General features: G+C 46.0%; 3 protein-coding genes across 6 annotated transcripts in view; 1 reads left to right on the plus strand and 2 right to left on the minus strand.

Moving 5' to 3' along the window:
• The window catches only part of LOC127007443 (uncharacterized), a 39,820-nt gene extending 39,245 nt beyond the window's left edge, over positions 1-575 (minus strand). The window contains exon 1 of the mRNA XM_050878483.1: positions 49-575. The gene's annotated coding sequence lies outside the window, so the exon portion shown is untranslated. The remainder of the gene's footprint in view (positions 1-48) is intronic.
• Positions 576-725: 150 nt separating this feature from the next.
• LOC127007441 (myosin heavy chain, muscle-like) overlaps positions 726-22,122 on the minus strand; it is a 38,184-nt gene continuing 16,787 nt past the window's right edge. Inside the window, exons 3-26 of one of the 4 annotated variants that reach the window (XM_050878460.1) lie at positions 17,266-17,359; positions 16,193-16,286; positions 15,803-15,860; positions 13,542-14,118; positions 13,393-13,420; positions 13,189-13,291; positions 12,989-13,078; positions 12,705-12,867; positions 12,495-12,598; positions 12,217-12,354; positions 11,799-12,068; positions 11,469-11,639; positions 11,030-11,354; positions 10,710-10,762; positions 10,478-10,565; positions 10,238-10,355; positions 9,395-9,512; positions 6,804-7,277; positions 5,739-6,625; positions 5,541-5,619; positions 5,147-5,392; positions 4,255-5,042; positions 3,618-4,071; positions 726-1,678 (exon numbers count right to left, since the gene is read on the minus strand). In XM_050878460.1, coding sequence (XP_050734417.1) covers positions 1,160-1,678; positions 3,618-4,071; positions 4,255-5,042; positions 5,147-5,392; positions 5,541-5,619; positions 5,739-6,625; positions 6,804-7,277; positions 9,395-9,512; positions 10,238-10,355; positions 10,478-10,565; positions 10,710-10,762; positions 11,030-11,354; positions 11,469-11,639; positions 11,799-12,068; positions 12,217-12,354; positions 12,495-12,598; positions 12,705-12,867; positions 12,989-13,078; positions 13,189-13,291; positions 13,393-13,420; positions 13,542-14,049 — 5,724 coding nt within the window. In that variant the 5' untranslated portion in view covers positions 14,050-14,118; positions 15,803-15,860; positions 16,193-16,286; positions 17,266-17,359 and the 3' untranslated portion in view covers positions 726-1,159. The remainder of the gene's footprint in view (positions 1,679-3,617; positions 4,072-4,254; positions 5,043-5,146; positions 5,393-5,540; positions 5,620-5,738; positions 6,626-6,803; positions 7,278-9,394; positions 9,513-10,237; positions 10,356-10,477; positions 10,566-10,709; positions 10,763-11,029; positions 11,355-11,468; positions 11,640-11,798; positions 12,069-12,216; positions 12,355-12,494; positions 12,599-12,704; positions 12,868-12,988; positions 13,079-13,188; positions 13,292-13,392; positions 13,421-13,541; positions 14,119-15,802; positions 15,861-16,192; positions 16,287-17,265; positions 17,360-22,122) is intronic. The other 3 variants (XM_050878461.1, XM_050878462.1, XM_050878463.1) reach the window with 3 other exon arrangements.
• Positions 17,220-21,518, plus strand: LOC127007557 (histone H3.v1-like; the record flags this gene model as incomplete). The annotated part of the gene is made up of 4 exons (XM_050878728.1): positions 17,220-17,234; positions 18,798-18,934; positions 20,653-20,680; positions 21,453-21,518. Coding segments are annotated over 4 exons (246 nt in total), but the record flags the coding sequence as incomplete, so codon positions are not given.

Here is a 22,122-nt window from a genome sequence, read left to right on the forward strand (position 1 = left end):
CACCCATAACTATCTAACAGAAATCACTAGAGGAACAACAAAACTTACTAGCAGTGAGCCCACGTTTTGTTGTTGTTTAGGGCCGCGGCGATCTAGTCGCTCACATGACCCCTGTGGTCTCGACTATGTTCGAGCTTCACGGTGATCATAATTCACGACCAAGGAGACTATAGTCTCTTTGTTCACGACTGTCTCGTTTTCTTTAACCATCAACATTTCTACTAAACAATAATCTTCTTCAGCTCCGGGCTTGGTGATCCTGTTCAGCCCATGTCAGCAGATCACAACTTTTAATTAGTCAGAAGTAAGAATCCCATTGGATTATGTCTAACAGGCTTAGACTTTCTTATATATCATTATTAACAGAAAACATTATGTAGAATTTCAACATTCAATATTCATAACCGTGCACAGCAGCGAAATAATAACCGAGTTTCGGTAATGATTCACATCTAAACGTCTTAATATGAAACAATGTATAGATTCCTCTAAATCAATCTCTTAGACCTTCATAGAGTGTTTTCTTTGAGCTACATGCTAATAAGTTTTTCATCAAGACATGTATCTGTTTCCTACCCACTGCAAAGCGCTTTTTATGTAGCCCATGTATTTGATCATTTAATAATAAATAAACTAGTCCGACCATGTAGGTTGACCTGTCCATGCTCTATGCCACCGACAGGTCTGAGCCCATTCATTATTTAGCAGGATAAAATGTACATCTCTCGTCATCGATATATTTATTGAATCAGAAAAAATACAGTCTACCCCTCTCTTGTAAGTATATACTTAGGCAGACATAACTAATCAATGTCTCTTACTTGCGAAGGTGGTATTACGTGTGGTGAGATGAAAGAAAAAGGTCTTTTTGTATATTTAGTCATTTCTATAATCCTTATGAATATCATGGTATTGTTTGGATTACTGGTAAGCTTATGCATACAGCTTTCCTCCTAAATTTTTGCTGCTGTTTTTAAAAATGTTGTGCAAGTTAGGCATTAACTTAGTAACTTCAATCTATACTATACATAATTTCAGTTACTAGCATTTCAGTCTTCTGTGCTTATGATGACATTTCAGATGGTAACTATTGATTTTTGTACTGTTTTCCTTTCAGAGTCGTCTACTGTCGGCGTTATTATTGTATTTGGTCGTTTACTTATGCACGACCCTCGGCTTCTTCGAGCTCCTGCTGAGCCTTGCGGAACTTGGCCAGGTTGAGGGCGGCAATCTCTTCGGCCTCCTCAATCTGCCTCTTGTAGGTCTTGACCTTCTGTTGGAGGGCATCAACGAGGTCCTGCATCCTCTCGTGGTTCTTCTTGTCCTCGTCGGCCTGGAAGGTGAGCTCCTTGATGCGCCTCTCGCACTTCCTCAGGTTCTTCTGGGCGTCGGAGTGGCGGCGGGACTCGTCATCGAGCTGACTCTCCAGTTCGCGGACGCGGGACTCCAGCTTGGCCACAGCCTTCCTGGTGTTCTTGAGAGCATTAGTCTCGACTTCCTCCAAGCGGATCTGGAGCTCCTTCACAGAGGCCTCAAGTCCCTTACGCATCTTCTCCTGGTTCTGGGCGTGTTCCTGCTCGGCCCGGAGTTCATCGGCCAGACGTGCGGCGTCCACCATGGCCTTCTTGGCCTTCTCCTCGGAGTTCTTGGCCTCGTTCAGCATCTCGTCCAAGTCAGCCTGGAGTGTAAGGTAAGAGAGACAGAATGATAAAAATGTCCGAGATTTAACCTGAAGTGGAAGATAAGAGAGATGTAATTTTTTTTTATACAACAAAGGAGACGGTTCAAGGGCAAGAAAAAGAGTGTTGAAAAAAAAAAAAGCCTGCTACTCACCGCTCCCACAACAGACAAAAGAAAGAGTGGCCAAAAGAGAGGTCAATTTCGGGTGGAGAGGTGTCTTGGTACACTCTTCTTTAAAGAGTTCAAGTCATAGGTAGGAGGAAATACAGACGAAGGAAGGCTGTTCCAGGGTTTACCAGTGTAAGGGATGAAGGAGTGAAGATGCTGGTTAACTCTTGCATAAGAGGTTTGGACAGTATCGAGATGAGATAGAGTGGACAGTCGAGTGCAGCGGGGCCGCGGGAAGGGGGGGAGGCATGCAGTTACCAAGTTCAGAAGAGCAGTCAGCGTGAAAATATCGATAGAAGACAGGAAGAGAGGCAACATGGCGGCGGAATTTAAGAGGTTGAAGACTATCAGTAAGAGGAGGAGAGCTGATAAGACAAAGAGCCTTAGACTCCACTCTGTCCAGGAGAGCTGTGTGAGTGGACCCCCCCCACCCGTGAGATGCATACTCCATACGAGGGCGGACAAGGCCCCTGTATATGGATAGCAACTGTGCGGGGGAGAAGAACTGGCGGAGACAATACAGAACGCCCAACCTCGAGGAAGCTGATTTAGTGATTGAAGAGATATGAAGTTTCCAGTTAAGATTTTGGGCTAAGGATAGACCGATGATGTTTAGTGCTGAAGAAGGTGACAGCTGAGTGTTGTCAAAGAATAGGGGATAGGTGTTTGGAAGATTGCGTCGAGTTGATAAGTGGAGAAATTGGGTTTTTGAGGCATTGAAGGACACAAGGTTCCTTTTACCCCAATCGGAAAGGATAGCAAGGTCTGAGGTTAAGCGTTCTGCAGCCTCCAGTCTGGAGTTTTGTAATTCTTGTTGAGAAGGTCTTCTGTTGAGAGAAGTTGAATTATGCAGAGTGGAGTCGTCAGCGTATGAGTGGATAGGACAGTTTGTTATGGAAAGATCATTGATGAATAACAGGAAGAGAGTGGGTGATAGGGCAGAGCCCTGTGGAACACCACTGTTGATAGATTTAGGGGAAGAACAGTGACCGTCTACCACAGCGGAGATAGAACGGCCGGAAAGGAAACTGGAGATAAAGGAACAGAGAGAAGGATAGATACCGTAAAGGGCAGTTTAGAAAGCAAAGACTTGTGCCACACTCTATTGAAAGCTTTCGATATGTCTAGCGTAACTGAGAAAGTTTCACCGAAACGGTTAAGATAGGATGACCAAGAGTCAGTTAAGAGAGCAAGAAGATCGGCAGAAGAACGCCCCTTGCGGAACCCATACTGACGATCAGATAGAAGGTTAGAAGAGGAAAGGTGCTTTTGAATCTTCCGGTTAAGGATTGATTCAAAAGCTTTAGATAGACAGGAAAGTAAACCTATAGGGCGGTAGTTTGAGGGATTGGAACGGTCACCCTTATTAGGCACAGGCTGTATGAAGACGTACTTCCAGCAGGAAGGAAAGGTAGATGTTGATAGGCAGAGACGAAAGAGTTTGACCAGGCAGGGTGTCAGCACGAAGGCACAGTTTTTAAGGACAATAGGAGGCAGTCCATCAGGTCCATTAGCCTTCTGAGAGTTGAGGCCAGAGAGGGCATAGAAAACATCATTCCGAAGAATCTTAAGAATAGGCATAAAGGAGTCAGAGGGGGGATGAGTAGGAGGAATATGCCCAGAATCGTCCAGAGTGGATTTTTTACAGAAAGTTTGAGAGAAGAGTTCAGCCTTAGAGATAGATGAAAAGAATGCCAATTTTAGTTATCGACTAACTAATTAATTGAAATAAATTTGGGCACGTTGCATTGTGTTATATAATTACTTACATGCAAAGTCTGCATTTCGCCTTCCAGCTTCCTCTTGGCGGCCCCAAGAGAGTTGTTCTGAGCATTAAGATCAGCCACAGTCTCGTTGGATTCCGCAAGGTCAGCTTCAGCCTGTCGACGGCCGCGGTCTGATTGCTCCAAGAGAGTGCGAGATTCCTCCAGTTCTCCAGCGAGAGCGTTGGCGCGGCGCTCGGCGATGCCGAACTGGTCACGGTACTCTGAGGCAATGCGTTGTTCTTCCTCGACGCGGATTTGGAGGTCCTTGATATCACCAATCTGTTTCTTGATCTGCTTCTGGAGGTCAGCGTTGGCCTTGTTGGAATGATCAAGCGCGATCTCCAGCTCGTTGATGTCAGACTCCAGTTTCTTCTTCAGGCGAAGAGCCTCAGCCTTAGCCTTGGCCTCGGCCTCCAGGGAGGCTTGCATAGAGTCAATGGCTCTCTGGTGACACTTGCTGCAGTCATAATAAGAAATCTCATTAGAAAACAGTAGTAATTTTTTTACATGACTTCCAATCTAATAACAGTGGTAATTTCTTGATCATTCATATTTAGTTTTATTCAGATTTTATAATTACATGACAAACATTAAAAATTTAGATACGTGATTAAGAACAACTTGACTAAGTTTCTCTTACCGTGTATTCTCGAACTCCTCTTCTTTCTCCTGGATCCGCCTGTCAATCTCTTGTCTGACCTGGCTCAGCTCAAGCTGGGCACGGAGGACCTTGTTTTCCTCCTGTTCTAGGGCAGCCTCTGCCTCCTCCAGGGCAGCCTGGAGTTCCTCCTTTTCAACCTCAAGACGTTTGGCGTTCTTCTGAACTTCATGGAGGGTACGGCCACCCTCACCAATCTGGTCCATTAGGTCCTTGATTTCATCAGACAGATTCTTATTCTCGCGACGGACAGCATCCAGTTGCTCCAGATTCTCTTCATAAGCAGCCTTGATGCGGAAGTGTTCGCTGGCATAATTACGGCACTCTTTCTGAGAGGCGTCGAGTTCAGCTGCTAGGTCATCAACCTTCATCTTCCATTCGGAGATAATTCTGTCGAAGTTCTTTTGCTTCTTTTCAGCAGCATTCGCCAGAGCTTGAGCACGCTCCACCTCTATCTGCATATCTTCAAGCTCTGTGGCAATACGTTGCTTGGTCTTCTCGAGGTTCAGGTTCTTGACGTTGAGCTGCTCGATCTGGTCCTCGGCCTCTTCCAGGCGGGCTGCAAGTTTCAAGCGGGCAGCTTCGAGTTCCTCCACTCGGGCGATGCCTTCAGTCTCATACTTCGAGCGCCACATCTGAGCATCTGCAGAAGCCTTGGCGAGTTGGCGTTGAGCATCTGTCTTGGACTCACTTTCTTCCTCCAGCTGCTCCCTAAGGCCATCAATATCGTGCTCCAGGTTGCGGTACTTGCCAAGCAGAGTAGCACGTTCCTATTGGGTAAAATAAAGTGTTCAGCAAAGGCAATAAATTTATCTTTCCATGAATCTGTATTATACTGTCACTCATAAAATTGCACCCATCATTGTCCTCTTACCCTGCTTTCGTCGTCGGCGAGTTTCCTCTGATCCTCAAGCTGGTTGGTAAGAGACAGCTTGATCTTCGACAGTTGGCTGATTTGACTCTCAACTTCCTCCACCTGTCGGAGAAGGTCTGTGTTCTCGGCGGTCAGCTTCTTCTTGGCAGCATCCATATCGTTGAGGGTCCTGTTGGCCTCATCCATCTTATTTTGGTATTCATTGAGCACCTGCTGCTGCTGCTTCACCGTCTTCTCTGCATTGGCCTAAAGGAAAGATATATTAGATTACTAATTCAAGTTGTATTATACTATAGTAGAATAGTTTGCTATGAAACACTGTGCTGAGAGAGTGCATCGGCAAAAGAGAGTGGTGTGCACCAGTTGATAATTATTTGATTCACCTTGACCTCACCTTATCACGGGAGAGTGCGTCCATAGAAGCCTTTGCGTCATCAGCCTCACGCTTCATGGCCTCCTTGTCCTTCTCAGCTCTAGAGCAAAAATAAAATATGGCGTTTTAGATGATGAAGTTTACGAACGATTCTGTGTAGCAGGTCATGAAAAGTTTAAAAGTGCATACAGATGTATACAGTGATTGCTGATCACTTACCTGGCCTTCATCTTGTTGAGGTGGTCGATCTGATCAGACATTTCACCGATGGCATCATTGTGTTTTTTACGCAAGTTGGCGAGGGCAGCTTCCTGCTGGATGTTAGTTTCCTCAAGGTCGCGGCGGAGCTTGGCCAACTCAGCTTCACGCTTCTTGTTCAGTTCGATCTGGGCGGCAGTGGCTCCTCCGGCCTCCTCCAGGCGGTCGCTCAGCTCTCCTAGTTCTTTGGTAAGAATAGCTTTGGACTTCTCAGCCTTTGCGCGGGACTGACGCTCGTGTTCGACCTCTTGTTCCAATTCCTCAATACGGGCCTGGAGTTCCTTAATCTGCTTCTGAGTCCTGGAAACAAGAATCTGCTCCTCTTCAAGCTTGCCCGCCAAACTGCTGATTTCCTTGTCCTTGCGCTGAATGGTCTGCTCGAGTTCCTTGGTGTTGCGCTCCAGGTCAGCGACGGCTTCCTGGGTCAGCCTCAGGTCACCCTCACCCTTCCTCTTGTTCTTCTCCATTTCGAAACGCATTTTCTTTTCACGTTCCAGGGAGTCTTCCAGTTCGTCGAGGGTCTGTTCCAGCTTCGCCTTCACCTTGCTGAGATGGTTGCATTTATCTTCAACACTCTGGAGGTCCTCGGCAGTCTTCTGGTTGCATTCTTGCAGGTGCTTCTTTTCTTTCATAAGCTTATTGATAAGCTCCTCCTGATGGGCAACTTCCTCGTTCAGGTTGTGAATCTGATGGTCCTTAGTAGCGCGTTCTTGCTCATTCCTCTGAACAACCAGCTCTAGGTCTTCAACGTCTTTCTTGAGACTGTTCATTTCTTGTTCTGACTTCTTCTTTCCTTGGAAGAGTTGGTTGCGGGCATCCTCCTCAGATTGAAGACGAGATGTGAGTTCCTAGAAAGAAGTTAGATTAAATACTAGAAACCAGATACAATGTCCGGTTAGAACAGTATGCAAAGGTATACCTGAATTTCAATCAAGGCCGAACATATTGTAAAAAGAGAAAAAGTCAGTCACATTTCATGTAATGGTATGACCTAATTTAATAATATGAAGAAAAAACTAAACTCACATTCAACTGAGCTTCTAGATCGGCTTTCTGGCTCTGCAGCTTGGCCTGCTTGTCAAGGAAGTCTGAGACGTTGCCTTTGGTAGACTCCAGGGTTGTTAGGAGGTTATTCTTTTCCTCCTGAAGCTTTGTCATAGCGGCTTGCAATTCCTTCCTGAGTTTTGTTTCCTTTTCTAGCTCTTCCTCGGCCTTAGCAGCCTTCTCTTCAAGGGCCTTGATCTCATCCTCGATGCGAGTGACGTTGAGCAGTGGCTTGACCCTCTGCCACAAGTTGAACCATTTCCAGGTACGCATCTTGAGGAACTTCCTCAGGTTGCGCTGCACCACAATGAGAGCGACGCGCTGTTCTTGAAGCTTCTCGAATGACTTGCGGGAGATATAGCCTCTGATCCATGCTTGCATGAACGTCATCAGCTTGGCCAAAGTGTCGTCTCGGATCTCCTCCAGGGTACCCAGGGCGCCAGCACGGAAGAACACCTGATGAAGGGGAGGAGGCACTGAGTAACATAGTTCAAGAGGTCATGACATTTGCTTCCCTTTATTATTCCGGAATGTTGGGTGTTGTGTCACGTGAGGTATCTAACTGGAGACCACCACCGAGACTCCTGCGGTGTATACTCCAAACAGCGTGGTTTGCTGCCCTAATAGCGTGAAGGACATCCCTAGGGTTAAGACGTACCAGTTTGAAGCCACTCACAGCCTTTGACGATTAAATTATATGGCAACTGATATTGCCTAAGGATGTCTTTTTAAAACACACACACACACACACACACACACACACACACACACACACACACACACACACACACACACTTTATTTAACCTATTAAGAAAATACGAATAGTGCACCACACAAAATAAAGGAAAATATAAGTAAAACACATACATGCAGGGGATAAAAACAATAATCAAATTCGTGTAAGGTCACAGTAAAAAACCGCCAGTCATTCTTGTCACTCATGGAAAGAACCACGCCAAGCCAGGTTAGTCGAGGAGGGTAACAACGCAGGTGCGCCACAGAGGTTTGTTCTTCCTTTCTCCTTGGCCAGTACTCAAACACAGGTGAGAGAAGGGTAGCCAGCCGGCCTTTGCGGTGGTGTCCCGAAGGTATTACTGTAGATGTAAGTGTCGTGAAGTAGTGGGAGGGACGGGGGATAGGGGGAAAGAAAAGAGGGAAGGGAGGGAGGGAGGATGCTTTCGAAACTCCTTGTGTGGCGGTGGGGGTCAATAAGAGGGATCAAAGACCGGTGAAGACGCTTGGGACAGAGAAATCAGATGTAGGAAGCTGATTTGTGACATAACATTAAAAAAATCATGGGGAAGGGGAGGATTTGGAGGGATTGGGTAAAGCGAGGACCACCATCTTCAATTGTGAGCAAGAGAATATGTAAGAGAACGCTAATACCCGAGTAAAGTATGAGGTGGGTCAGGGGAGTCAGGCGGGCGGGAGGGAGGGATAGCATGATGGCACTGAGAGCATAAGGTTCCTGTGACGGGGCCTGCTGGAGGGGGGGGGGGACACAATGCCTGGGGAAGAGGAGTTTGGGTTTAAGTGGTTGAGTGTAAGTAGAAACGACAGACATAATTGGTAACACTGGTCCCAGGGTGTTCTGGTGTCCTCCGACGAAGACCTAGCGAAAGACGGGGCCGAGGGAGGGTCAGTCAGGAGCAGGGGCTGTTGGGGGTCAAGGTGTAGAGGGAAGGGTCCCGTAAGGAGCCGTAAGGGGTTGCTTTGATTGGGGAAAGGCCGTTCAGATGAGGAATATAGAGGTGGGAGTTTTGATTTAAAGATAAAGGATATAAGGGAAAGACTACGGGGAGGGGGAGGGGGGGAGAATGAGATGTGGATATAAGAAGTGGAGTCGTAAAGAAGCATGCAGTGTGTGTTTGGGGTGGGGGGTAGGGGGGAGTTTGGAGGTGTAGAAACAGAGCGTATGGGGAGTAGGAGTTGGGGAGAGGGTGTTAGTGTGGAAAAAAAATAACATTAATTCTTATGGGAGGGACAGGTGGCGGGAGGAGGGTCATCACATCAAATATTTTCATCTGTAATGTTTCACGGTTTGCCACAATCAGTAAATGGAATGGATTGATCACATTACGGAAGAAATGTGCAAGTCCTTTCATGAATGCAAAAAGGGGCCAACTCAAGACCACGAGTTTATATGTTTCATTGTCTACAGGTGTTACTTTCTTTTATCTTGGCGTCGAGACATACAGATGAAAACTTAAGAAAAACGTCTTCAAAACCACGATGCAGGTGCCCTGGGGACGCAAGCCGAGAGGTTACTGTCAGTGAGGGGGCGGGACGAAATGTGGAGGGGAGATGGTCTCGGGATTCAACAGTCGTCTCTTGTGACCGATTTTGTTTGTGTTTGCTCCTAGGAAGCTTGATAATGTTTAATTCACTGATTGCGTATAAAACACATGATTCCTTGTGATGGAATGGATTGCACTAGAGTGAGAGTGAATCCTGAGAGTATTGTTGCATCGCAAATTGCATCCCAAATAATATGTATGACTTATTTTTCGGGATACTGAGAGGGAAAGGGTCTAGGGGCGGAGGAAAGAGTGAGAGGGATCGCCGTAGACACCTTGGTGTTGCCACAGCGGTAGAGTTCCTCGTTCAAGCCCGCCTTGTTCAGACAGACTGTGGCGCACTCCTTGTCCTCAGTGGCCTTTTCCATCTCTCTGGGGGCCAGGATCTTGTAGCTGCGGGCAGAGCGTGAGTCATGAAGGGCGGGGTAGCCAACGGCCGCGGTAAATGCAGTAAAGTCTTCTCAGAAAATTAGAGATGGCTTACAATAATGTGGGTTATTCAAAAGTTTCGATATTCATAATGCTGAGTATACAAAAATATGAATAATACCAAGCAATTGAAAAAAAAAAAAGAAGCTGATGAAGCGCTCACAACTAAAACTCGAAGAAACGAGTTTTGTTCTGCAGGACCTGACGAGTGTGTGCCGGGGATGTACCCTGCTGGTGCTGACACGGGGAGGGAAGGGACGGAGTGTGTGTGTGTGTGTGTGTGTGTGTGTGTGTGTGTGTGTGTGTGTGTATGTGTATGTATGTATGTGTGTGTGTGTGTGTGTGTGTGTGTGTGTGTGTGTGTGTGTGTGTGTGTGTGTGTGTGTGTGTGTGTGTGTGTGTGTGTGTGTGTATGTATGTGTGTGTGTGTGTGTGTGTGTGTGTGTGTGTGTGTGATTCCATATTGTCATGAGTTGGGTGTGAGGAAATTACAGACCAGGGGGGAGGGGCGGGAAGGTGTCACATCGTTTTTGTTGGACATGATCGAGATAAAAGAAATTATCTGAAAGAGAGGATGACATAAAGAGTAAAAAAAAAAAATTAACTGTGTTGGTGAGTTACAATCCTTGGATACGATATAAATAAAATTATATTTGTCATCTGGTCTCCCTGGCCTCGCTAACGCTTACCGGTGCCTGAAGTCCTTGTATGCGATCCTGTTGGGGAAGCCTTTGCGGCAGATACGGATGCCCTCAAGCACACCGTTGCAGGTCAGCTGATGCATCACCAAGGCTGCATCGATTACACCTGAGACCAGAACAGAAGTACATTTTTTAATCATTCTTGTCACGGAACTCGGCTAATCAAACAGCTCTTTCGACTCCGAAACATTATCTTGGCCAATGAGGAAAACTCGACTCTACACTCACCCGGGGACTTGGTCTCGTTGGGCACAATGCAACGGATAAAGTGAGGGTGAGTGGCGTTCAGGGTCCTCATCAGGTTGTTCAACTGCTCCTGTGGACGATCAAGAAGCGCAACAATGTAAGAGATATTCGACAAGTTCTAAAATACTATGTAAGAATAATTAATGAAAAGATGGGACTGTCTCATTATGTAACCATTATATAAAAAGGTAAACAGTACGAAGATAACACTTACCCTGTAGCCCGATGAGACGGTCTTAAAGGCACCAGACTTCTGGCCACGACCACCTGGAACCAGACACATAGTTGGGTTGGTTACTGTTGCTCACAGTTTCATATATAAAATCATTTGCAGGAATAAGATATCTTACATTATAAGCTCCATTTACACTAATACCTCCTACTGTTTTAAAAAGTAAAAGCTTTTACTTCCATTGTCCTTTTTCTATGTAATGAATGTTTTAATACTCGAGATGACTTTGGGTCCCCATCTCAAGAAACAAACACTTTATCACTTTTACAGGGAAATGAGTCTTTAAAGAAAATTTCCCTTACCCTTCTTGTCGTCGGTTCCGGACTGTCCAGGATGGTCAGCAAAGATGGTCACAGCGAGTTCGTTGCTTGCCTTCTTGATCTGGTCCACCAAGGTATCGTTAAGAGGATCCTTGTTCTTCTCGAGCCACCCAGCCAAGTTGTAGTTGACAGTGCCGGCGTAGTGGACGATGGCGAAGTGGGCCTCGGGGCCTCCCTTGATTGGCTTGGGTTTGATGAACACAGGTGTCTTGCCGAGGTGGTTGGCGTTCAGTTTCTCGAGGAAGGACTTGTCAGTGGCCTTGGGGAACATAGACTCTTCTTCCAGGATGGACAGAAGACCCATTTTCTGTTGGATACGGGAAAGGTATAAAGATCTGATACGATATGATACTAAGGCACTAACATTAAGAATATAATTATGCACATCAGATGGCCGGACTTGAAGCTCACAAGTACGCACCTTTTCGAAGAGATCAATGCAGGCCTGCAGATCCATACCGAAGTCCACGAACACCCAGTTGATGCCCTCCCTCTTGTACTCCTCTTGCTCCAGCACGAACATGTGGTGGTTGAAGAACTGCTGCAGCTTCTCATTACAGAAGTTGATGCAGATCTGCTCGAAGCCGTTGAACTGGTCGGGAAATGTAATAATGAGTGAATTTGTTTCCGGATGAAGATAATTACACGTTGGAAAACATTAAATGATCATACTTTCTATTGCAGATCATAATGCCTGTCAAATAACTACAAGGTAAGAATAACACTACTATTTGCATTTATGGTAATTTACCTCGAAGATCTCGAAACCAGCGATGTCCAATACACCAATGAAGTAGACACGCTTGAGGCCAGTGGCAAGGGTTTCGTTACACTTGGTGACCAGCCAGCGGAACACACGGTCATAGACAGCCTTGGCCATGGCGCCCACGGAGTAGTAGCACTGGTCAACGTTCATGCCCTTGGCCACGAACTCAGCGCCGACCTTGATCTTGGGCTTGGTGATGTTGTGGTACAAATCAGCACCGTCCATACCCATCATCGTAGCCACCTTCTCACCAGCCTATTCGGAAGAAAAATTTCATACCGATATAAAGACAGGAATAATTATAAAGCTGCGTGGCAATGCTTACTAGCAACACCCACACAGCAGCTCAGTTTGTGATTCGTTAAGTAATGCATTACACAGTGAAGGAACGCTGCACCCTTACCTCGGTGCCGTCGGGCTCGGCCTGCTCCTCGCGACCCCTCTGCTTAAACTTCAGCTCACCGAAGTGCATGACAGCGGCAGTGAGCTTGTACACATTCTCCTTATCGGTCATGCTGAAGCCAAGGATGTCAAAGGCTTCCTGTAGTGTTGGGAGAAGGATTCGAGGGTTAGAGAAAAATGAAAACTCATGAAGGCGAATGCTCCTGGAGTTTGAGACAGAAATACATATAATTTTATTCAGCAAAATATAATTTTAACGAGATGGTCCAGCACGCTCACATCACAGAACTGCATGTCCTCCTTATCGTCGATGGAAGGCACGGTAACCTTGCCCTGGGACACGTAGTGGTAGTCGTAAATGTCGTTGCTGAGGCAGCACATTTCTAGGGAGAAGTGTGAAATTCAGCAGTTGCTACAAATGCAAAAAAGAATATGTGCACTATATGTGGTCCTGATGCGTCAGTACATGCTGCATAGTCAGCTACTCACTCTTCAGGTAGTCGATCTGGTCTGACATCATCTCGTAGAAGATGTGGTAGGATCGTTCAAGGGGCTGCTGGGAGATGACACGAGCCTTCTCCAGCAGGTAGACCTCGATGTCACCACCAGACAGCTTGCCGGAGTTGCCGAAGTGGATACGAATGAACTTACCCTGTATATAAATGAAGAAATGTAATTAGAATTTCCTGCTACGAAAATCATATATTATTGTAAAACTGACTTTTTGAGAACGATGGTTCATATCAAGGTATTTATAGGCGCCGGGTACTCACGAAGCGGGAGGAGTTGTCGTTACGGACGGTCTTGGCGTTACCGAATGCCTCAAGGATGGGGTTGGTCTGCACGATCTGGTCCTCCAAGTTCTGCAGCAATGGGAAGTTCAGGCGTAACACCACTCAATATGAGGTTAACACAGATTCGACATACCAGTAACGTTACGAAAAATATATCAGAAGACACCTTTCATACTTACGGGCTTGGTGGCTTCATCCTTCTTCTTGGTGGTGGCGCCGACGTTGGCGAAGTAGGAGAGTACCTTCTTGGTGTTCTCGGTCTTGCCGGCGCCGGACTCACCGCTGGTGGAGCAATGAAAGATTTATAGTGGCTATGTATCACAGAAATAATAACCAAGTTTTTGACATTTACATCAAACTTAGCTTGATGTTTTCCTACTTACGTGATCAGCATGGACTGGTTTTCTCCTCCTGTTAACAGAAAGAAGAAATTAATTTTCCACACAAAACTTTGCAACTATGCCACATAAGGATTATTTCACATGGCTCAGAAACATTATGATGTAAAATAAAGAAAAGATGGAGTACCCACCCTGAAGCATGTTGCTGTAGGCGCCGTCAGAGATGGCGAACAGGTGAGGCGGCACCTCATTACGCCTCTTGCCCTGGTAGATCTTGACGACACGGTTGGTGTAGATGGGGTAGCGCTTGTACGGGTTGATCACGACACAGAAGAGGCCGGAGTAGGTGTAGATGAGCCTACACACGTAGCGAGCCTTGAGGTTGTACAGGACAGAGGCATCGTTCAGGTAGGTCAGGTTGGACATATCCTCGCATTTCTCAAACTTGGGTGGGTTGACCTGTTGTACGAGGTCCTTCTTCAGGGTCTTGGTGTCACCCTTAGCCATGACAGTCACCAAGTCGCCCTTGGTACCCTGGATCTCACCCTCGACGAAACCCTCCTTCTCGTCGGGCACCCAGCAGGACTTCTTGGCGTCATAAGGTTTGGTCTGGTCCTGGCGCTTCTGCTCGAGGGAGACGAAAAGGAACTCGGTGGGGTCCGGATCCGGTCCAGTGCTCTTCTTGACGTGGCCAGGCATGGTAGTGGTCGGTGCTTAAAGCTAAGGAAGTAAGACTCACAGGTATTGGTGTCCGGCTCTTATTTCTTCCTGAAATGTGAAAAGAATTGGCCATGAGTTGTCTTTATTAGACGAGTAGACTATTTCACATATGTTTATGGTCAATATGGGACTGTTAGTAGTGGGAACAATAGCAAACTTCTCAGAGATATGTGAGGCTGGATGGGCTACAGAGGTCACCACACCACCAACAAAACTAAAGAGATTCTCTCACAATTTCCGTTCCTAGGGATGTCTTTGGGATACCTTTGTACCCTGAAATTTTACATGACGAGGCGTGCTCGAACCGCTGGAGTATTGGGAGTGTAGAGGGTTTACTCTCGAGCTGAGTCACTCAAACCTCATAGCAACAAAGTGATTCATAACTCGTATATACAGGGATTCGGTGGTAACAGTTTTCTGCTTCTTGGCATCGCCGCCAAATTATGCTAATTCCGCGTTAGTTTTCTTCGCTTGCAATAGATATACAGCAAATATTAAAACTATAAACTAAAGGTTCAAGCAATACTTTCGTACTTGAATATTTTGCCAATGACCGATTTTCTTATCCACGAAACTGTTCTATTATGTGTCGTATTTGATAGTTTTCTTTTCTTGCTCTCTTTGGCACATCTCAAGCAATGGTCAGGCGGTCAGGAAATGATAAGGGATCTCCAAGAGGCCGCGCCCGCCAGCTGCTGTGCGGTGCTGCGGTATCGTAACCTTCAACTTTGTGTTTTTAAAACATGCCATTTTTGGAATGTTGTAATCATTCCTTTTCTTGATGTTCAGCATATCAATATGTATTTTTCTGATTTTTTTTCTATCCAGAGAGCAGCAGTTTACTGACAAGCTGAGCAACACCTAAGATGAGTATTGGTGTAATAATACGGAAGCATGAGCAGTGCTACAATTTCTATTCTTGTGGCGCCGTGGGATTAAGAGATCTTCTTCACTAAGCAACATAAAAATATGAACCATATATAGCAAAAATGTAGCCTACACTTTCTGAGTAGTTCAAGTCTTGTATTTTCAATCGAGTGTTTTTCGACAAACCCCGTGGACTACAAAATAAGACCAGCGACTGCCAACGATGACTCTTGGTGTCACAGAAGCAGAAAATCCTGCCCTTTAAGCACCTTTGCATTTAAACACAGTTGCTTTTTAGTATCTACAGGCTTCCTGAAGCAAAGATGAAGTCCTTTTCATTTACTTTTCAGAAGGTGTCATTTTGCTCATCATCATAGTATATTTTGTAAAGGTTTCGTTTTACTTATAATATTTCCACATGACTGGTTTACAGTGGCTACACGATGCGTTCTGGGAAGGAGTAGGCAAGAAGCGCAAGGGGTGAAGGTAGCCAAATCCAGCGGACCATGGCGCGGCCCGTGCGGCACCCCGCCTTCATGTGTCGCTCATGCATCACCAACAAGTCAGCAATCGGGTCATTATGTTGGCTGGCCTTGTAGATTTTTCTTGACAAGACTATGTTAAATATGATAAACTGTTTATTTCAAGCACCTCCATCAGAACTACTGGTTGACAGATAAACACTTAGATAATTATTTTCGAGGTAATCACGTAGTGAGCACTTCCATATAAGGATCTCCAGCTATCTTTGTTTCCTGCAGGGTGAACTTTGTCTTCCAGATCAGAACGATAAGATGGCAGTGTCACGAAAGTAAGAGAGCACACACTCGCACTACAATAGTCCAGGGTCTTGAGGGGGACTTACGATTAGCTTCACAGCACCGCCACGGGCACGACGCCGTCTGTCCACGGACTGGGAGAACCTGAAGAATGACATTCGAATTTAGTCCATATATACCCTAGCTCACGCGTGGGTGGTGGGCGTGGGTGGTGGGAGGGGCAGTAAGGTAAGTGTGGGAGGGGCAGCGGCGGTGGGGCAGAGAGAGAAGCGATGACTAGGGAGAGGTAGGGGGTGGGTGGATGAGGGTGGCAGAAACTATGCTTGCAACGAGTAATAATAGCAAAAGGGACGGGTCGGGTCGAAGGGAGGGTCTAATATGTTTTACAGCTTTTGGCAGGGAAGGGGTGAGTAAGGTGGCGGGGCGGCAACCAAATGGAGGCTTTAGAGGTGGATCATCAGAAGTCGTCCTCTTACAAGGCGGCGACGGAGGCAGTGACAGGTCCCTCGTCGGCCAGCCGTCCTGCGCTCCCGCTCGCCGCTCTCCATCCTTGCCCACTGGCCATTGTCTCTGAGATTATAAGATACTCATCTATTAATCAATATGTTTTATATGTCATTTATTTCTCATATGTCTAATTTCTAGGAGAGATTCCTATCTACACAGACCATCTGCTCATATATTTGAAAACTCACTGTTTGAAGGAATGTGTGATTGGTTTTAGAAGCTAGGAACACTCGTCAAATAAACTCTGCAAATTGATTACAGTAAATAGTTTTCGCATTATGAAGGTCTTGCATATGTGTCTAATTCCGTGTATGTTTCAATCTATTCATTTCCATGAAAAGTCCAGCACGCCAGTGTGTGTGTGTGTGTGTGTGTGTGTGTGTGTGTGTGTGTGTGTGTGTACTTTCAAGTTATAAAAGAGAAAAATGGAATTTATGGAGGAAAAGGAAATTAGCGTTATCCATCAATCTGGAGAAGGCCAACCCATCACGCCCCGCCCAGCCCCGGCCAGGCCCTGCCGGTGGGGCCAGCGAGGGCGGGGCAGATGGGCGGTGCGAATCTGCTCCCTCCTGTTCCCTATTACTTCCCCTTCACTTTACTCAGACAGGGCTGGTTTTAAAAGGCTGCAAAGAAACACACACACACACACACACACACACACACACACACACACACACACAGGCGCGAGCTAGCATGCACGTACGCACTCCCCCGAAACAAAAAATAGGAAAAAAGTAGCGTAGCAAATAATCTAAAAACAAAACAGATCAATGTTTACAAATTAAGATGCCGAAATAGTTTTTTTTTTTTTTAATTTATGGAGAGAGAGAGAGAGAGAGAGAGAGAGAGAGAGAGAGAGAGAGAGAGAGAGAGAGAGAGAGAGAGAGAGAGAGAGAGAGAGAGAGAGAGAGAGAGAGAGAGAGAGAGAGAGAGAGAGAGAGAGAGAGAGAGAGAGAGAGAGAGAGAGAGAGAGAGAGAGAGAGAGAGAGAGAGAGAGAGAGAGAGAGAGAAGTGGGGTGGGAGGGAGAGGTCGAATATATACCTGCTGCAAAACCTCATCACCGCAGCGTGAATTATGTGATTGCGGCAGCCGGGATCACGCCTTGGCCCGGCGCCCGATGCCTCCCTCACGCGAACTGCAATCAGAGGGTGAAGGAAGAGGGTGAAAGGGTCGGCACTTGAAGGTGACGAGGAGGATCAACACACCCTGATGATCTCCCCTCCCTCCCCCTCCGCCCCCCTGTGCTTGAGACCCTTCCTTGTGTTAAGCTTAATTAATGACGGCTATAGAGCTATATTTTTAAACATTCTTGTACCCAATCTCACATATTTGACGAGGCTTTCATGAGAGTTTGGGTCATTTAGTTGGGTAGTTTTATGACCCTGGTAGTAGACTGACCCTTCTTCTGGACCATGAACCTAAAAACACAGTCGTTAAAATTCAGTTGATCTCCTTTTTGGCCCTTGGAAGTAGTTGATGTGGGAGGTGGAAGCGCTTAACAATACCAACCTTAGACTTTCCGGAAGGGTTATGGTTGATGCCCCAAGCAGTACATATATGCTCGAACTTTTACTGCTGTCCGTCACGTCACATCTTCATCTGCCACACACGTTGCATGATAAAGTATTTCACATATATTTTATTAAAACGTTCTCGTTGGCCATTAGGTGTGTTGGATGGTGATTCACTGTTACTTATGTACTCAGAATACAATGTTTACCCAAGAGAGCTATATGTGAAGGTATTTTCTGTAAGAGTGACGTTTATTGTTCTTTGCTGTCCTCGTATATACATCCTTCATCGCATTCTTTATAACTGATGCTTTCTCGGGGCACTCAGCCTTTGTCGACCTCCAGCCAGGAATGTGTTGCAGGCAGGGATGAATGTGCGTTTATAACTGTTTCTGTATAGAGCGTATTTGAACTGTGCGCGATGATGATTCGTGAAGTATTTTCCGAGACTTCTGAACCATGATATTTTTTCCATGTTTCCTATATATAGCATATATGATAAACTCAACCCAGCCTTGAACATGCTATTCGCAATTCTGTTCCCCCATAATACAGGCTGTGCTGTGCGAGATAGTAGCGTAGCGGCGATCCACAAAGCCATTACCGATGCTGATGACACAGGTTTTCAAGTTCCAACACGTTCTGAACATCTATTTTTCCTCTGAGGGTCCCAACATTCTTTTCTCCCTCGTGTAGATACTTTTCCGCTCCGTCATGCCACTCGGGAACTCTCAACATTTCTCTCACCACAAGGACGTCATAAAGGGGGTATCAAGTATATTCTCCTCCACTTGCTCGCCTCATCTCCGTGACAGTTGTGGACGTGTGAGCGGGTGTTAGTGAGGCTGGGCGGCGGCGGCGGCAGGTGTGAGGCGGCGTGCGGCGGGGCGTCAGACGGGTGAGGGGCGTGGGCATGCTGCGTTATGGCTGGCATGTGCTGCGAACTGTCAAAGTGTGTGTGTGTGTGTGTGTGTGTGTGTGTGTGTGTGTGTGTGTGTGTGTGTTCCAGTTTTACGAGGAAACAGACATCAAAGGAAAAAGAGAGAATAATAACAAAAAAAGAAGGAAAAGGAAAAGGAGGAGGAAGCGAAGGAGAAGGCGAAGGAGGAGGATGAAATTGAAGAAGAAGAAGAAGAAGAAGAAGAAGAAGAAGAAGAAGAAGAAGACGAGGAAGAAAAATATCTGTTGTGTTTTTCATGGTAGTCACTGCCAAAAAATATACATGGGGAAGAACAGTTAACAGCTAACCAAACCGAGAAAGTCTGCTCTCATATGTATCCTCGCAAACAATTATTTTCACTTCCGTTACGTATTCAAACATTTCTGGCCATATTAGCCTTAGTATTTGATAACCAGACCCCGTCTTCTTAAACATTTCGGGGTCACTCACCCACATCTAACAAGGCTTTCGTAGAGGTCGTAGATATTTCCGTGGGTAGGTTTATGAGCCTAGTGATAGTTTGGCAACACTTCTGTTAGAATAGATGTGAACAAAAACTCATGAGAACGTGACTAATTTCCTTTTTGGCCTTTGGAAATATTGGTTGTGAGAGTCGAAAGCGTCTGAGAATACGGGTCCAGGCTGAACCGCCCACTCAGAGGCTCGTGAGCGCCCTCCCTTTGTTATCATAAGGAGTCACAAACAGTTTCATTCTTGGCAGCAGAGAGATGTTCTCCTGACGCCCCATTGTCTGTCCAATGTTTAACGTAACCTTCTCCACTCAGATCAACTCCTCGTCTCCTAAATTTACTACAGACTGGCTAAAAGTCTTGGCGTCACTGTCTAGCTCTCCAACCGGCTCTGGGGTCGTATTCTTCAGCATACCGGCGCCCAAACATACACACTTAACAAGGCTTTCATAGGGGTTGTAGGCATTTCCAGGGGTAGTTTTAATATGGCCCTGGTGGTTGCTTGACTCTTCTTCTGTATTGTGAACGTGAAAAAAGACTCATTACAACCCGATTGATCTCCTTTACGGCCTTTGGAAATAGTTGATACGAGAGGAGGAAGCGTCTGAGAACTTGCTTGGCTGGACATTAACGGCCGTAGCTTTCTCTCGCCACTCAAAACTATGCCCAAGTGAAATGAACTTTAGCCCATGATTGGTAAATATCTTCCGCGTCCTTGTCTTTCCGTCCGACCGCCAACACTATAAGGTCGTATTATAAAACATTTCGTCATCCCAAAACACATATTTGACAAGGCTTTCGTAGGAGGTGTGGGCATTTCCAGTAGTAGTTTTATGACCCTGGTGGTAGTGTGACCCTTCTTCTGTACAATGAGCCTAAAGAACACTCATAAGAATCTGACTGATCCCCTCTTGACATTTAGAAATAGCTGATGTAAGATGCTAAAGTGTCTTATAATACAGACCAATAGTCATTAGAGCAGATTTAGGACTTTATCTGCACTCTACGGCTACTTTAACCAAGCCCAGTCAGCACATGTGTCAATCCCTTGGCTACATATTTTCTGTCACTCCAATCAATTTTCTTCATGCTCAGCCCATGTAAACTTCTAATATAGTATCGTACCTACTTTTTTCAAGCCGATTTAAACAATCTCTCGGGTAAACATGAATCCTGCTGGATGTGAAGAGCCAGGGCGAGATGATTCGAACCCATGTAACGCCGCGTGACTTCAGGAGAGGCATCCGTTCTAAAACACAAATTCAAAACCCTAAAACAGCAACCCTATGAATATGAACATACGTAACAGATGTCAAGGGATAAAAGAAACATTTGCCACTACTCAGATCAATCCTTAATCAACGGAGGGTTTCCTTATAACGAGTGAATGTTTCGTATCCTTTGTCTGGTCCTCGCGTTGGCTTAAGTAATCCCATGGCTAGGCACGAGGCACTCTACCACCTCGGTTGACGCAAATGAGAACTGATCCAATATACACTTCCACCAGGTTCGCTCTGAGGAGATTATACCAAAGGGTGACATGAAACGAAAGACAAACTCGAGAAAAAACTAAAACAATATGCTATTTTCACACCCCTCAAAGCTTCTACAATGCGGGACAAAAAAGTCGTAAAGCCTAACCTGACCAAACATCCCAGCCTGTTACTGCCAACGCCGAGCCCTCCGACGCCCCCCTCACACCCGCCCCCCAGCCAGCCTCCCAGCCCCAGCACCACACCTGCCGCTCCTACCTGACTCCTCTTCCTCTCGGTAACACACATCACTGAGCAGTTTAGATGCCTGTACTTTTGCCTGCTGGGTAACATTAATTTTGAAAACGCTCTTTACGGAGTTCTTGCACGAAGCAGCCACTAAGCGAAATGTTTTTAAAGTAGATGAGTATCGAAACGGGTTTATGAGGTTATCCCAAAAGATGTCTTAAAACTAATTAGCAGTTTCGTTTATTTTTCTCATAGGATATTGAAGGTAGTAGGCTCATGAAGTGGTACTGATTATGGGGCATTAGGTTGTATTGAATTTGAACTTCGAGGCACATGGGACAATAAGAAACAAGAACTTTTAAACTTTTACACATACACATCCAACCATACACAATTAACAAGGACTCTTACTCATAAAAACCATCACGTCTGTACATGTTTAACTGCTCACAAAATAACGAGAGAGAGAGAGAGAGAGAGAGAGAGAGAGAGAGAGAGAGAGAGAGAGAGAGAGAGAGAGAGAGAGAGAGAGAGAGAGAGAGAGAGAGAGAGAGAGAGAGAGGAGAGAGAGAGAGAGAGAGAGAGAGAGAGAGAGAGAGAGAGAGAGAGAGAGAGAGAGAGAGAGAGAGAGAGAGAGAGAGGAGAGAGAGAGAGAGAGAGAGAGAGAGAGAGAGAGAGAGAGAGAGAGAGAGAGAGAGAGAGAGAGAGAGAGAGAGAGAGAGAGAGAGAGAGAGAGAGAGAGAGAGAGAGAGAGAGAGAGAGAGAGAGAGAGAGAGAGAGAGAGAGAGAGAGAGAGAGAGAGAGAGAGAGAGAGAGAGAGAGAGAGAGAGAGAGAGAGAGAGAGAGAGAGAGAGATGGGGTCCTTATTGAAACATCCTCTGAGCCGTGAAACTAGAGCAGAGACCCACTTGACAAAGACGTCTGGTGGCCACAAGGAAGTCGTCGAGGCTCGCTAATAACACTCACTCACTTAGCACGCCTTGATGCACGTCTGTCTGTCACGCCGCGCCACGCTCGGGACGCCTGCCAAATGTAAGCAATTTTTTCTTATTCACTCTCATTCCTTCCCTCTCTCTCCTCCTTTGTTCTCTTTCCCATCCCTCCTCTTCTACATCCCCCTACATCTCCCTTCATCCTTTTCACCTCTCCCTTTTTTTTTCTCTCATTTCGTGTTCCCTCCCTCCCTCCCTCCCTCCCTCCTCTTCTACATCCCCCAACATCTCCCTTCATCCTTTTCACCCCTCCCTTTTTTTTTC

This window comes from Eriocheir sinensis, chromosome 35, assembly GCF_024679095.1.
Source record: "Eriocheir sinensis breed Jianghai 21 chromosome 35, ASM2467909v1, whole genome shotgun sequence".
Taxonomy (NCBI): domain Eukaryota; kingdom Metazoa; phylum Arthropoda; class Malacostraca; order Decapoda; family Varunidae; genus Eriocheir; species Eriocheir sinensis.